A 14,844-nucleotide genomic window follows, 5' to 3' on the forward strand; every position below is an offset into this window, starting at 1 on the left:
CTTATGTCAAAGGTTTTATTTAAAAAAAAATGTGCAAGGGCACATATTTTTAATTTTCAAGGCAACTTACAATAAAATACCAAAGCATGTTGTGTCATATTACAAGAGAAAATTAACTTTTGTGGAATTTGGTATTTTAGGCTAGAGTGCTAATTTGTTGTAAATTGTATTTTGCCTTGCAAATCTTTCACGCTAGTTTCATCACTCTGTGTTCCACATTTGTTTCAATTTTGCTTGTACATAAAAGCAACATACGGTTATAACCACACCATAGTAACAACTGGAAATTTCACTAAATCCCAGGTTATAACTGTGATGACCCACCACTGGACCAGTAATCAAGAAGCCTCAATCCCCAACATTGGCAACAGTGGGGGACATACATTGTGAGTATGACAGGTACACACAGTATTTCCAGATGCCATTCTCTGCATCAAGTGCAATTTCCCTTAAGAGCACACAGAGACCACAGTCAGTCCGGGGCTGGTTTCTCCCTCTTTTCCAGATCTCCAATAAGACTCCCCACTGGCACAGCTGTAAAGTTGAGATCTCAGCTGAGTGGCCAAGCCAAGACCTTCAGCACCCTCCCTGTCCAACCAATGCTTCATGTCCCTGCCCAGGTAGCTGACATACACACACACTCTTTGAAGTTTGATTTACACACACACACACACACACACACACACACACACACACACACACACACACACACACACATACACACCTGGGAAAGGGTGGCACAGGTTTACTCGCTATGCCCCCTTTTGCCCAGATTATAAGGTAGTTGTCACTGCAACCAGCCAACTCCTTATCAGCTACTTTACAGCCCTTAACAAAGGGTGTCCAATCTTACTGTGTAATATTAATATTAATACAAATAGTAGTTTGACCAAGAGCAAAGCTATTAGGAGTGGCCCACACAGTGTCACCAAATAAATATGCAAGTACTCTCAAAACTTAAATATCTCTAGACAGATCAGCCACAATAAAAGGTTTAAATATATTTAATAGTAAATAATAAAATAACAAGAAAATACTCAATATATAATCACAGTGACATCAGAGTTCAAAATCACAGAAAATATTTAAAATAACATTGCAGGACAGTCTCAAATAAAGAAAGAAAAGTATCTAAACTAAGCTTTGCTATATTCCTGACTATAAAATAGTAATGTCTTTTGGCTTTTCCTGGTTAGGGGGTCACTACAGCAAAACTCCGATCCACTAATGATTGGCAGTGGATTTTTACGGTGCCAAGGTGCCAGCCCGATGCCCAAACTTCAATGAAGGCACACCCATTCATGCACACACCTTTTAACATCACTCGACCACGGGGAGGACATGCAGACTCCACACAGAAGGTGCTCCAACCGAGATTCAAATGAGAGAACCTCTTGCTGTGAGGTGACAATGCTAACCGCTGCACCACTGCGACATTATATCTACGAGAATTATACTATTCCCTAGAAACATACTTATAAGACAAGGCAGATGTTGTGGTGAATGGTTCTTGTAAGGTCCAAGACAGAATGCAGAATGCCTTGTCTCTCTAAGAGACTTTTCAAATTAGTATCTCAAATATTACTGCTGACATAGTTTGCAGAATGACATTATTTCTTGTCATCTGACTCTATCCCAGGTAAAATCCCCACTGCTGGAAAATGGCAGTATTTAGCATCTACCTGTGAAAATACATAGACCTCAGATCTTTGTCAGATGCTGGAAGTCATAAAACAATTACATTCCTCCACATTTCAAGACTAGTAATTATTTCACTCCAAAGACAATACAGAAAGCTCCCTAGTCCAGGCCTTATGTCTGTAGCTCATTGAAAACTGAAAGATACCATCTTTTATTACATAGCTATAAAGTAATTTAATTTCAGCTATTTTTCTGAAGTTAACCTCATGTATTCCAGTTTCCACTGTTAAAATCAAGAGGAAGGCTATTAGGACTGGCCCACACAGAAATTCTTTGATTCCAGCCATATTGTACATACATATGGAATAAAAATTAACTCCCTGTCTTTACATCACTGTTGATATACATGCATAATGTCTTTAAATTTATTTTATGCTCATTGTCTTTGTAATTCGTATTTTACTTAACTTTACAATGGTTTGTAATTGAGACTCTGTATACTTGTGAACACTGTTTACATTCTGCACTGACTACTGTATTATAATAATTATTATTGCAAGCTTTATTACTATATGTGGAGCTTTTCTCCCTAGGCCTCCACTGAAAATGGGCTTCTGGCCCAGTCTGACACTACCCTGATAACAAATGTAATAAATAAAAATAAATAAAATTAAAAATATATACATTTAAACAGCTACAATAGTGCATCTACATTTCTTTTCTATTCCAGTAGGGCACACTGTGGTTACATTTCAAACAGCACTTTGCAAAAACCTTTTCAACACACACTTCCATACCAGCAGTTTGATATACACATGGCATACAGTTCTAATACATTTGTAACACAAACATCTTATATAAATCATGTTGATAGTCACAAATGACATAATTATTTACAAAATTCCAGACAGCTGTGTTTGCAGTATCCCCCTTTGTCACAATAACCAAACCACAGTAAAAACTGGAAAATACACTTAATCTGAGGTTATAACCAAACCATAGTAACAACTGGAAATTACACTTAATCCCAGGTTTAAGTCATGGAATCCATTTTTAATAAGCATGAATGAATGGCATTGATGTTGATATAAGTATAACAGGAAGGAAACTAATTAACTGGTGAATGTGTCTGACAAGCTCTTATAAATGCATGACAGGTTAATTCAATTCATATTCTAGCACTCCTACATGAAAAATGACAAAATGCGTTTTACAAAAAAAAAAAAAAAAGAGAGAGAGAGAGAAAGGAAGAAAGAAACAGGTTAAAAAAGGGTGAACTGGTAAGTGAGAGGAATTGTTTGCAAGAGAGGAACTATAAGAATAATAGTCATATTTTTGATATAAAAAGAGAGCAAACTGAAAACAGAAACAAGTAAGGTGATGATCTCTAAAAGGATCATTAAGGTTAGGATTAATTATGAAATACATAGGTTTATAGGTTCATATGCTGCTACTAGGCAATACACGAATTAAGACTTTTGAAGCCTAACAGCAGCAGTCCCACTTGTACAAACCACTAGTCACTTCCCTATCCAAAAGGGATAGGGGGTTAGGCCTGGTTAGTCCTGTGGGAAATATTTGGTCCCCGATCTGTTTGTCTAATCAGATTTGAAGACAGTGATAGACTTTGAGAGAATGGGAGTTTGTTCCATTGGTGAGGAATTCTTTGGAAGAGACATCAATCAGAGCCATAGCTGGCTCATTTAGTATCCCAGGGCAATTCTCTAGTCTGGCTACCTATCCTCCCAGATCTTCATTTGATGAGCAAAAAGAAAAAGTCCTCTCCCTAACTTTGGTATTCCCAGCCAGATCCCTATCCTCTCAGCTCTTCAAAGCCAGATCCATGCCCCTTACACATTCCCTCTGCTCTTCAAATGAGGGAAAAAAAAACTTTTGATATTCTTTTTAAACTGTAGCAATCTGCTTGCTATAGCTTCCCACACAGGCAACAATAAGGCTCTGAACTTACTTTCTGTAATGACATTCGGAAATGCTAGTTACTGAAAGAATGCAGAAGCTGCACTTCCCGATCAAACCCCCTAACTCCTTGCACCAAGGTGTCTGCCCCCTTCACCCCACCCTTGCTATGATTCTGATATCAATCATGCCAAGAATTTCTATCTATATTGCAATACAGATTTAGGTCCCGTGATCTTGTATTATTGCTACTAGTCATGTGGATATGAAGTACATCAAGGAGGATTTGGTCACTAATGGCTTTTCAGGCCAAGCATAGATTGCCCCTTAGGAGTCTGTGGGAGACACAGAATTGAAGTGAGACTTTTAGATATTTAGGCAACTTACAAAGCTCATACCCAATATTTTTTTTCAGTGAGGAACCACTGTAGTTTTTCAACTTGGGTTAGGTGTTTGGACATGTCCATACCAAGGGGTGCATTGTATTTAATATGGGCTTGAGTAGTGATAGATACAAGGGGGATGATGACCTCTTTAGTCTGAGACAGCATGTCTTTAGTAATCATTTGAGAAGGGTAGAAGTCTTTCCTAAATTAACAGATATGTAGTGATACAAGGGGAGTTACTTATTCACTAAATTGCCTAGGTCTATAACTGCATTGTCTCTCTTTTTTAATTTCTCCAAATGTTTTGGATTTCTAGTACTATGATGGAAATGGACCCCATTCCTAAGTCATGGTATGATTAGAGATCAAGAAATTTGTATTGTTTCAGTCTTATTTTACCAAGAGTGTTCTTATTAGTAGTAGCAATGTATCTAGAATTGCCTCTTTCTGCAGTGCATGTATTGTTAGCATATCTAAGTACACATGTAAACTATTTTTTTCTTAGTTCTGTTGATTTTACTACATTAGAATTGTCTAATTGAATTGAATTGAATTTTGGAAGATGACAACCATGATGTTTAGTGTAATCTGACAAGGTCGAGCAGTGTTGTAATGGATTGCATTTGCAGTCACTTTGCATCTGCTTTACTGGATGGCAATTACTTATGCTATATCATAATATCATAGGAAGTGACTAGGCTAATGGCCTGAGGGCCCTTACAAGTCTAGCCAAATTTTACCCTTGTTACAATGATCAGTACCTATTGCCCCTGTCCAAGAGGGACACAGGTGGAACCCCTGGGGTTGAATTTATGGTTACCCATCCAATCGTCCAGATTGTGTTTGAACAGGGCCAATGAGGTGCTCTGCTTGATGTGAAGTGGGAATCTATTCCAAAGGTGTGGTAACCTCTGGGAGACAAATCTGTCCCTCCAGCAGGTTCTATTGATGTCACATACCAGGTTTAGGTCATTACAGCGAGTAACCCATGTGCCATTTGACTTCCGGATGTGCAGTATTTCCAATAAAGCGGGATCAGAGATTACCTTATATGCAGGGCAGAGATCGTCTCTTTGTAGTCTGTATGAAACAGAATAAACTGAGAGTGATTTCAGACGATCCACATAGGATAGCTGCTAAATACCTTGAATTTTTTTATAGGTTCATAGGTTCATAGATTAGTACTAAGCTAACTGCCCTTGCGAGCCATTTTAAGCCTAGCCAATTATCCCTTGTGAGATTCAAACCCTGCACCTTGTGTTTGTAAGGCAAACACCTTAACCATTAGGCCACCCTCCCAACCCTTTGTCTTTGTGAGGAACCTTTGTGGTCTCTTCAGTTGCTGATTATTCAGCTATAATGAAATGGATAACATGTTGGATTTGCTATATACAAGACCTTTTCTAATGTTTTTGTGCTCTTTCAGGAGAGGTCGCTTTTCTGCGTGTCTTTTGCTGGCATTATTACCTCCCCTACTAGCATTAGCAAGCCTAACAATAAAGAAAGTATCCTAGACTGGATACTAATTAATATCCCCCCACCACATGTACAAATCAGGTAATCTCCCTGAAGATCTAAATGATCATTTCTTAACGTATACTATTAGGCATAAAGTTGAATGTCCACATCTACCCACCTTTAAAACAATAACAAATAACAAGAACTTCAACCTTAATAAATTCTTAGAAGAACTTACATTATGCAATTGGTCAATTCTAAAACAAACTACCACTAGATGAAGCAGTAACACACTTTAATAACACATCCCTGGCCATCCTTGACAACCATGCACCTGCACGCGCTAACTAAAACAAAAGTTGCCCCCTGGCTCACTAAAGAAACCAAACTAAAGATCATCCAAAGAAATAATGCCTGGACCACCTGGTGCTCCTCTAAAGCCCCAAAAGATCAACTCACATTTCGACAATATAGGAATGATACAAAAAAAATCCATATTACTAGACAAAAAAAATATTTCTACCATTTACAGCAGAAACACCACAACAAGCCACAGAAGTTCTGGGCAGGTATTAACAAACTCCTCCACCCATGGCAATCCACAACTCCAGCTCCCTCAGCCCCAACTCAAAAGAGTCCATTGGCAACACCTTCAACAGTTTCTTTACAGAAACCATCCAGGCCCTTGCTAGCAAACTTAAACCCACTTGTCCTAACGCTGAAACCCCTAAACCCAGCGACATTCTCTCCTTTAGCTTCCAAAAATTTCTGACTTCAGTCATTAGAGCCCTAATTAAAAAACTCAAACCAACCACCCTTTCAGCTGACCTCCTCCCTGCAGACTACCTGCAAAAAGCTGCTGATGTTATAGCATACCCTGTCTCTATTTTGATAAACAAACAGAACCATAACTGAAGCCTCTATCCTCTATATCTGGAAAATATCACATGTCATACCACTCCACAAAGGAGGCAGCTCCATTGAGCTGTCAAACTGTAGACCAATAGCTATCCTTTCCCCTCTGGCTAAAATTATGGAAAAGTGTATCCATAAACAACTCTTACACTACCTTATTCTGCTGATTGAGTGCGATTTGTTTTGTGTGCAGTGCTTGTGGTGTGATTTGTGTTAATGCAATGTTTCAGTTTGTGAATTTGTTTTAGTGTGTTTAGACAGGACTTGCTTCAACTGATTAAAGTGCACCCAGAGTGTTGCCCAACTAATACATATGAAGAGGAGATAATCAAAACCTAAAGTAGTGGAAGCAAGATGGGAGGAAATGGGCAGTAGGAACAGTGTTAAACCTGGGCCTTGATGCAGGGGTAACCTTTATGAGCTCATGAACTTAATATCCAGAAGGCTTATTATACCATTGTTACAGTGAGAAGCATGCAAAAGGAAGAAAGTCAAGAGCAGAGTCAAAGTTAGATATGACTGTGTCATGAACAGTAGGTGCAAAAAAAGTGTGAAGGCAAGTGTTACAGTACTGTGCTACAGAATGGGATCATCAGTCTCCTGATATTGACCTGGAAATGCATCATGCACGGCTGGTACAGATACCAGCTGGGCAGATGGGAAAGTTTTAGACCAATGCTGTAAATATACAAATCAAAGGTTTAGGTTGGAAACTGTGGAAGCTTCATAGAGTTCAAGAATTTATTATGTTGTATTGCATTATAGCCAGCTATGTTCTTTATTAGAATGAGGAGTCCAGTTGTGTCAGTCAGTCATAGTCCACTGGCAAATCAGGTATTGATTTTGATTCATGACAGGTTAATGTTCTGCTAGTAGGCAATGATTAGGGGACTTGCGATGAAGGGGGTGATGCAAACTGTCATGAATGAGATAGGGGTAAGTAGTTAGGATTTGCTTTAAGCCTTAAGTCATATCTGTTAGAGGTAGCAGGAGCACTGAACCTCTGAGAATAAGAAAAGGGAGAGTTTTTTATAAGAGGATGCCTGGGCTGCCATGAGCTTCTAATACAGTTTGCCACATATTGCAAAGGGCTAGTACCTAATTGCTAGATTGCTTGCTTCAAAACAATGACTTGTGTTATTGGTTGGGTAAGAGGTTTAATAGGGCAGCTGATCAGAAGAGACAGTAATATGGATTTGACATTGGGAAGGCAGAGTATTAGTGAAAGATAAGGAAAGGCATAGAAGTTGCTGGTCAGTTGCCATTCAACAGATATGACATTGGTTAGCCAGTTAGTTACACCCTGAAGCTATAACAAAAAACAAGCAACAGATCTAGTTAAATGGAAGTAAACTTGGGTGTTCATACTTCAAATACACCCCTCCTACCCCCCAGTGTTAGTCCTTAGTCATACAAATAATAAGTAGTAATCCTCCCTGACTACCCTCACCCACATTCTCATTCCCCGACAGCAGTGGAAGCTACTAATGCACATTCTGCCACTTGCCCCAGTGTCACCATGTCCCTGAGCAATCCATAAAGAGAGGCAATACCCGTAGTTCCCCAACCTGTTTCATACCCTGATCATTCAATAAATAAACAGAGCATCAATCTCTCTTGCGCTATGCCCTGACTGTTCTCAATTTGATACGTAACTCTCTTTTCCACCTCACCTCTCAGCTGTCATTTCCTACCTGTTGTTAATGAAATAATGTTCCCTCCAACCTCTGTTCTCTGACATGTCTGTAACAGCAGCAGCAGCAACAGTACATATTAAAAATGCCCACTATTCCCCTCTTATCATGCCACAGCTGTAGATGTCATTAAGAATAACACCCTTTTGCCTTCCCACAGTGCTGGCACATCATTAGCTTCAGCACTCAATAAGAACACCACAGTTGCCATTTTCTCCAGTTCTCATACGTCATTAGCTGCATCAAAGTTATTAAGGATAAAAAACCTCACACACACCTAGTGATCTCTGGTGCTAGCAGATTATTGACTACAGCCCACTCATTAAAAACAGTACTTTACCCATGTCCCCCACTGGGGCATGCTGCTGGCTGCAGTATTCATTAAAAACAAATACTTTGTCACCCTTCCAAATTCTGCCATGTCCCCGACTCCAGCAGTCATTAACTTCTCCAGAGTTGGCACTGGGACTTCAGCTGATTCATGGAGTGTTTTCTTTTCAAAGTTGAGTCACTCCTTTTTAATGTCATGTAACAGTTTCATGTCGTTACACTATTTTTAAAGTAATAGCAGAAGGGCTTTCACACCACATAACAGTTGTTGGTATAAGGCATCATTGTAAGCTGCTTGCATAGCAGACTGGTTGGAGTTCGTTAGTTATGGCTGTCATGCCACATTCTCACTAGCATAGCACTCCCTCCCGAGTCCAACTTCACCCTCAAATCTGTACTGCTTTGACAAACATCTACACTCATTGCCTGTCTTTAAAGATCTTGCTAAAGCAGATACAAACAGAATGTGTAGGTTTTAATATGCATATTCTCTACGCAGAAACACTCAAAATCTTAGCTTGACTCTCCCTCCTCTAGCCCTTCTTTCTCCTCCTTTATTCCCCTAAGTCTGATAAGTATTCTGCAGATATATTTATACTTACGTGTTATTTGAATGTATGCCATCTGTACCCTAAATTTATACCTTGATTGTAAACATAATCACTGTTGTTGCTATTATTTTTCTTTTTTTTTTTTGAATGTGAAAGTATTGCTCCTCATACTTGGTTCTGTGCATGAATATTTCACTTTGTATGTAATTAATGTGGAGCTTTTCTCCCTGGGCCTCCACTGAAAATGAGCCCTTTCTAGGCCCAGTGGACCTCCCGGTTAACAAATGCAATAAATAAATAAATAAACATACTCATAGCAGTAGCAGAGATGTAATCTACATAACTCACTGCAAATGAGCTTTGATCTTAGTTTGATTAGTACAGGAGAGGTTATATATCTAAATTGCAATGAGCTATTTGGACATTACTTGGCATGCAGCCCTGTTATGCATTTGGTAATGTGGCTATGAATTCCACCGCAACTCCAGTGTTGGTAGTCTCTATAAAATGATAACACAGCTTACTAGCTATACTTTGAAGACATACTACAGGGTGTTCTCACAACCAGCTCAGAAAGCTTAGATTTGAGAAGGTGAAACTGAACACCATTTTAATGTTAGGGAGAAATAACCCTCATTTCACTGAAGATTGAAATGATAGGTGCAGGAGGGAATATGACAGAATGAATGGCAGGCAGGTATCGCATGCAGATAGGCAAAATAAAATGCAAAACAGAGATGATGCTGTAATGCAAATATTTTCTCCTCTAAGTCAGAACAGAGGCCATTTCTGTAACAAAAGTACAATATCTACTCACCTACAAAAGGTCCAAGCCAGTAAACAATCATGTATTCTTGCGTGGTGTTGCCTGAGCAATGGAAAGTGACAGAATAGGCCAGTGCAGGATTGAAGAATGCTGCAGTATATGAACCGGCTACATGAGAACATAAGAAAAAGATGATCAGAATTAGTCAGACAAAACAAAAAAAAATACATTTATTTTATAACATGCTAGGGTTGTCAGCATGCACACCTCACCTCCTACTCCTCCCAAACACATATCACATATACCTACAGAACATATACGAAGGTCCTCACCAGAAACATACTTAAACACCAGAAACCTCCCAAACACAAACACGGGCACACTCTACATAATACTTCCTCTACAGAACATGTATATATAGATATGGATATATATATATATATATATATATATATATATATATATATATAATATATATATATATATATATATATATATATATATATATACACACATATATATATATATATATATATATATATATACATATATATATATATATATATACATATCCATATATATATCCATATCTATATATATATCTATATATATATATATATATATATATATATATATATATATATATATATATATATATATATATATATATATATGTATATATATATGTATATATATATATATATATATATATATATATATATATATATATCCATATCTATATATACATGTTCTGTAGAGGAAGTATTATGTAGAGTGTATATATATAGTTCATTTCACTGACAGTTCATTACATCGACAAGCATTTTAGGTGGGGGCTTTCCACCACACTAATGTGGGGGCTGTGCCCCACACACCCCCCCTAACTATATATATCAATGCCAGGGTCGCACAACATTGGGGAAGGGGGCAAATGCTTGTTGATGTAATGAACTGTCAGTGAAATGAACTGTCAGTGAAATGAACTGTCGATCAAATGACATGAACCCATGTATATATATATATATATATATATATATATATATATATATATATATATATATATATATATATGGATATATATATATATATATATATCCATATATAATATATATATATATATATATATATATATATATATATATATATATATATATATATATATATATAGATATATATATATCTATATATATATATATATATATATATATATATATATATATATATATATCCATACATAATATATGTATATATATATATATTTATATATATATATGTATATATATATATATATATATATATATATATATATATATATATATATATATATATATATATATATATATATATATATATATATATATATATATATATATATATATTTATATATATATATTTTATATATATATATATATATATATATATATATATATATATATATATATATGTATATATAGCCATATATTTATATATATATATATATATATATATATATATATATATATATCCATATATATATATATATATATATATATATATATACATATATATATATATATATATATATATATATATATATATATATATATATATATATAGTTCATTTTATGACATTCATTTCATCAAAGATTTTAGGTTTCTTACCCACAATGTGTTGACACATACCCATATATATCAATCCATGCACAAATTGAAGCAAATGCTTGTTCATGGTTAAATAGGTTATAGGTTCTACTGGTATCTGCCCAGGCTTTAAAAGCCTAGCCCATAGTTTGTGGACCCACCCTTTAGTTAAAACTATGCCCCTTATTTTGCTTGCCTCTTAGCAGTGAAAAATGAGGACCCCGGGTTATCTGCGACCCCATCCATTTGGCAAGTTCCCTTGAAAAAGGGCCCAGGGCTTGACATAAACCGGGTTTTTTACAATAATTTTTATAATTATTAATTTTTTAATAACCTTAGGTTTAAGTCTCCCCCTTGTGGGTCCAATTGTTTTTGGAAGAAGCATGTTTATAAAGGGGCATCCTTGTTTCAGGATGGTACCCCTTTAGCAAAGGGGGCAACTTATAATGGGGTTTTTTAGCGGGGGCTAAGCGTTTTTAGATTTTCCTTTTTTAAACTTTTTCCTTCCCCTGTGCAATTCCGATACATTGAATGGGGCATTGTACTTCATTGGCTGATATGATGGGTTGGGGGGGAAGTTCCCTTGATTTGTTAAACCCTTCATATAAGGGGGAAAGGAATTTCCTAATATTTAGCAAAATTTAGGGCGTGAAAAGGATGCAATGGGTTCCCACCCTTAAATTTTTGTGTTTGGGATTCCATAATGGGAAGGGGGGAACCATTTTTGAAGGGTTACATGCATTTTTGGGATTTAATTTTTAAGGTTGGACCATTATCCTTTTTGGGGTTTAAGGTATTTGCGGTTGGTTTTTTTCCCCCCATTTGACTCTCAAATTTTTCAGCCAAAACCCCCCCCGTGTTTGCTTTACTTAAAAAGTAATGAAAAAAAGGGGGGCCCAGGAGACCCTTGGGCCCCTTTGACACTTTTTCAATGGGAGAACCTGCCCGGGGCCATCACCAGGAACCCATTTGAAGGGGTTTACATTTTGTTATGAGTTTTTAAGTCCAGTGAGGGATTGATAAAACCTTAGGCAACTTAGGACGCCCTTTCCCCCTGGTTGGTACTGTTTAAAAAATCCCCTTTTGGATGTTGTTTGGAAAAGGGGTTTACCTCTCCCCCCCCCCCCCCCCCCCCCCCCCCCCCCCCCCCCCCCCCCCCCCTCCCCCCCCCCCCCCCCCCCCCCCCCCCCTATTAAATATCCAGTATTTTAATATATATATATATATATATATATATATATATATATATCCTATATATATATATATATATTTATTGCTATATAACATATATATTTTATTATTAAATTTTGAAATTTAATATATAAAAATGTTATAATATGCATAATATATTTGTTATATATAAAATATACTACTTAAAAAAATTCATATATAATAAATAAAATATATTCAATTACTTTGAAGACCACAGTTTATTCTTTTCTTTTTTGCAAAATCCCCCTTTAAAGGTAGAAACTTCATGCTTTTAAATTTAATTTATTATAATAAATTTAATATATTTTTATATTTTACCCTTTTTGTACATTTCCTGTTCTACTCACTCCTTATTTGCCCAAAAAATGTGAAATGCTAGATATAATGTGGTGTTCAGCTACTATAAAATTTAAAAACATGTAATTAATTATAAATTCATGTCTATTAAATCAAATTTACATTTCTGCAATTGGAAAATTTGGTTATTTAGTAATAGTCTTTTAAAAATACATAAACGTGTAAATTAATTTGCGAAAGAAGCTGGGCAAAAATTCCAAAAACAATCAATTTATAATAGATTAAAAATCTTTTTAGGATTTTTGTTTTTGGGATAAAAATTTTTCATTTTTAATATAAGTTTTATAAGACATCTAATTTCTTTGAATAGATAAAATAAGGTGAAGCACTATCTTTTTAAACCATCTACCTTAAGTTTTGGAAATTTCTGAGCTTTAAGTAATTGTTGTTTAATTATTAACTCTATTTATATCCTGTTTCGTTAATTTAATGAAAATTCAGTTTCCCAATATTCAAACCATACAACTAGACTAAAATGAGCTGAACGGGCTTTTCTGCAATATTAAAGGAATAATTTTAATACACATAAAAAAACCCATTTTTAAACTGTCATGGAAAAATTTTTAAATAATGGTGGTTTTTTTTAGAAATTAAATTCACTTCATAGACTTTAAATCAAAAACATCTAAAAATTACATAAAATTGATTTTTTTATACTTAAGTTGAAAAAAAGACATTTTCCCAAAGCATAATAGGTTGGCATAATTGAATAAGTCCCATGTCCATCATTCTAATTGTTGATGTTAAAAAAAAAATTTTTATTTAAAAAAATCATAAGCTCACTATGTCACTGGTTTCATCGGGTCGGGTCTGCTATCAGGTTTAAAGCATCTATTTTTGATTGGGATTTTTAAAAAACTGAACATTTGAAACTAACCGAATCTATCATCTACTTTATGCTTTCGTTGCACATAAAATCCAAAAGGAATTGCAGTGCAATATAAATTTATTCCAATGGGTCTTAAATTAAAATAAGTTAGTTTTTAACCCTCTTCTCAAAAAATTTCTCGGGGAGGTTATCGGGTCTTGGTTTTTGGGATGCCTTTTAAAGGGGATTATTTTTAATTAAGTTTTTATAGACATTATTAATTCCCCTTACAGGTTTATTTCAGAAATATAGAAACTTTTTTTAAATTATAACATTTTGTGAATGGATAAAATTCACCCTTCATCATATAGAGATATATCTCTCTTTCCCAAAACAATGTATGCATCTTTCCAAACATCATCATTTTAATTTCAAAAGTGTTCTTAAATTAAAATTATACCTCTCTTATTCTGTTCCTTTAATTTATACATTCTTGCCCCTTAATTTTTAATATGCATCTATTAGCATTAATTTTTTAAAGGCTTTTTCAAAAGGGGCATGCTCCTCTATAACTGGTGAAGTGTCAAGCGTCTGAATTTCCTGTTTAAAATTTTAATCTTTATAATTGAATTCTTTTTTACGATTAAAAAAAAGGGTTTTTTTCAATACAAGAGTTTTTCCTTGGTTAATGATCCCTTATATATTCCAAATCAATGATTCCCTGTCTTTTCCCCAATTTTCTTTAAGGTTGGACCTATCTTTTTTTCGGGGAAACCCCCTTTGCCCCCCTGCTTTTGTCGATCTTTTCCTTTTAAAATTGGAGTGGAAAAAGGGACGGGACATTAATGACCCAGTTTTTAAGGGTGGTTTTCTTCTAATACATCCAGTTTTAGTGCTTTAAGTTTAAATTATACTATCCATAGTTTTAATTGGGTCCAAATTTGTTTCTTTTCAATCTAAACACTAAAAATTTATTATTTGAATTTTTTGGATGGTCCTTTTGCAGGAAATTTTAATTTTCAATTATTCTTTATATCTACGTAAATTTATTTCCGAAAGAACTCTATTTTTTCTTACTTTTGTTTTCCCCCCGGTCATAATTCTATTGCCCAAGGGCCAATAAGATTTCCTTGTTTAAAATCCCTTATCCCTCCAATCTTACTTTTTTGTTCCAAATTTCTTTTAAAAA

General features: G+C 35.2%; 1 protein-coding gene across 1 annotated transcript in view; it reads right to left on the reverse strand.

Annotated features, from left to right (window-relative positions):
- Positions 1-14,844, reverse strand: part of LOC122801387 (aquaporin-12-like) — a 107,239-nt gene that overhangs the window by 8,361 nt on the left and 84,034 nt on the right. The window contains exon 2 of the mRNA XM_044070909.1: positions 9,710-9,826. Within this exon, the coding sequence (XP_043926844.1) occupies positions 9,710-9,826 (117 nt within the window). The remainder of the gene's footprint in view (positions 1-9,709; positions 9,827-14,844) is intronic.

This window comes from Protopterus annectens, chromosome 4.part1, assembly GCF_019279795.1.
Source record: "Protopterus annectens isolate FY-2018-M chromosome 4.part1, PAN1.0, whole genome shotgun sequence".
NCBI lineage: Eukaryota > Metazoa > Chordata > Ceratodontiformes > Protopteridae > Protopterus > Protopterus annectens.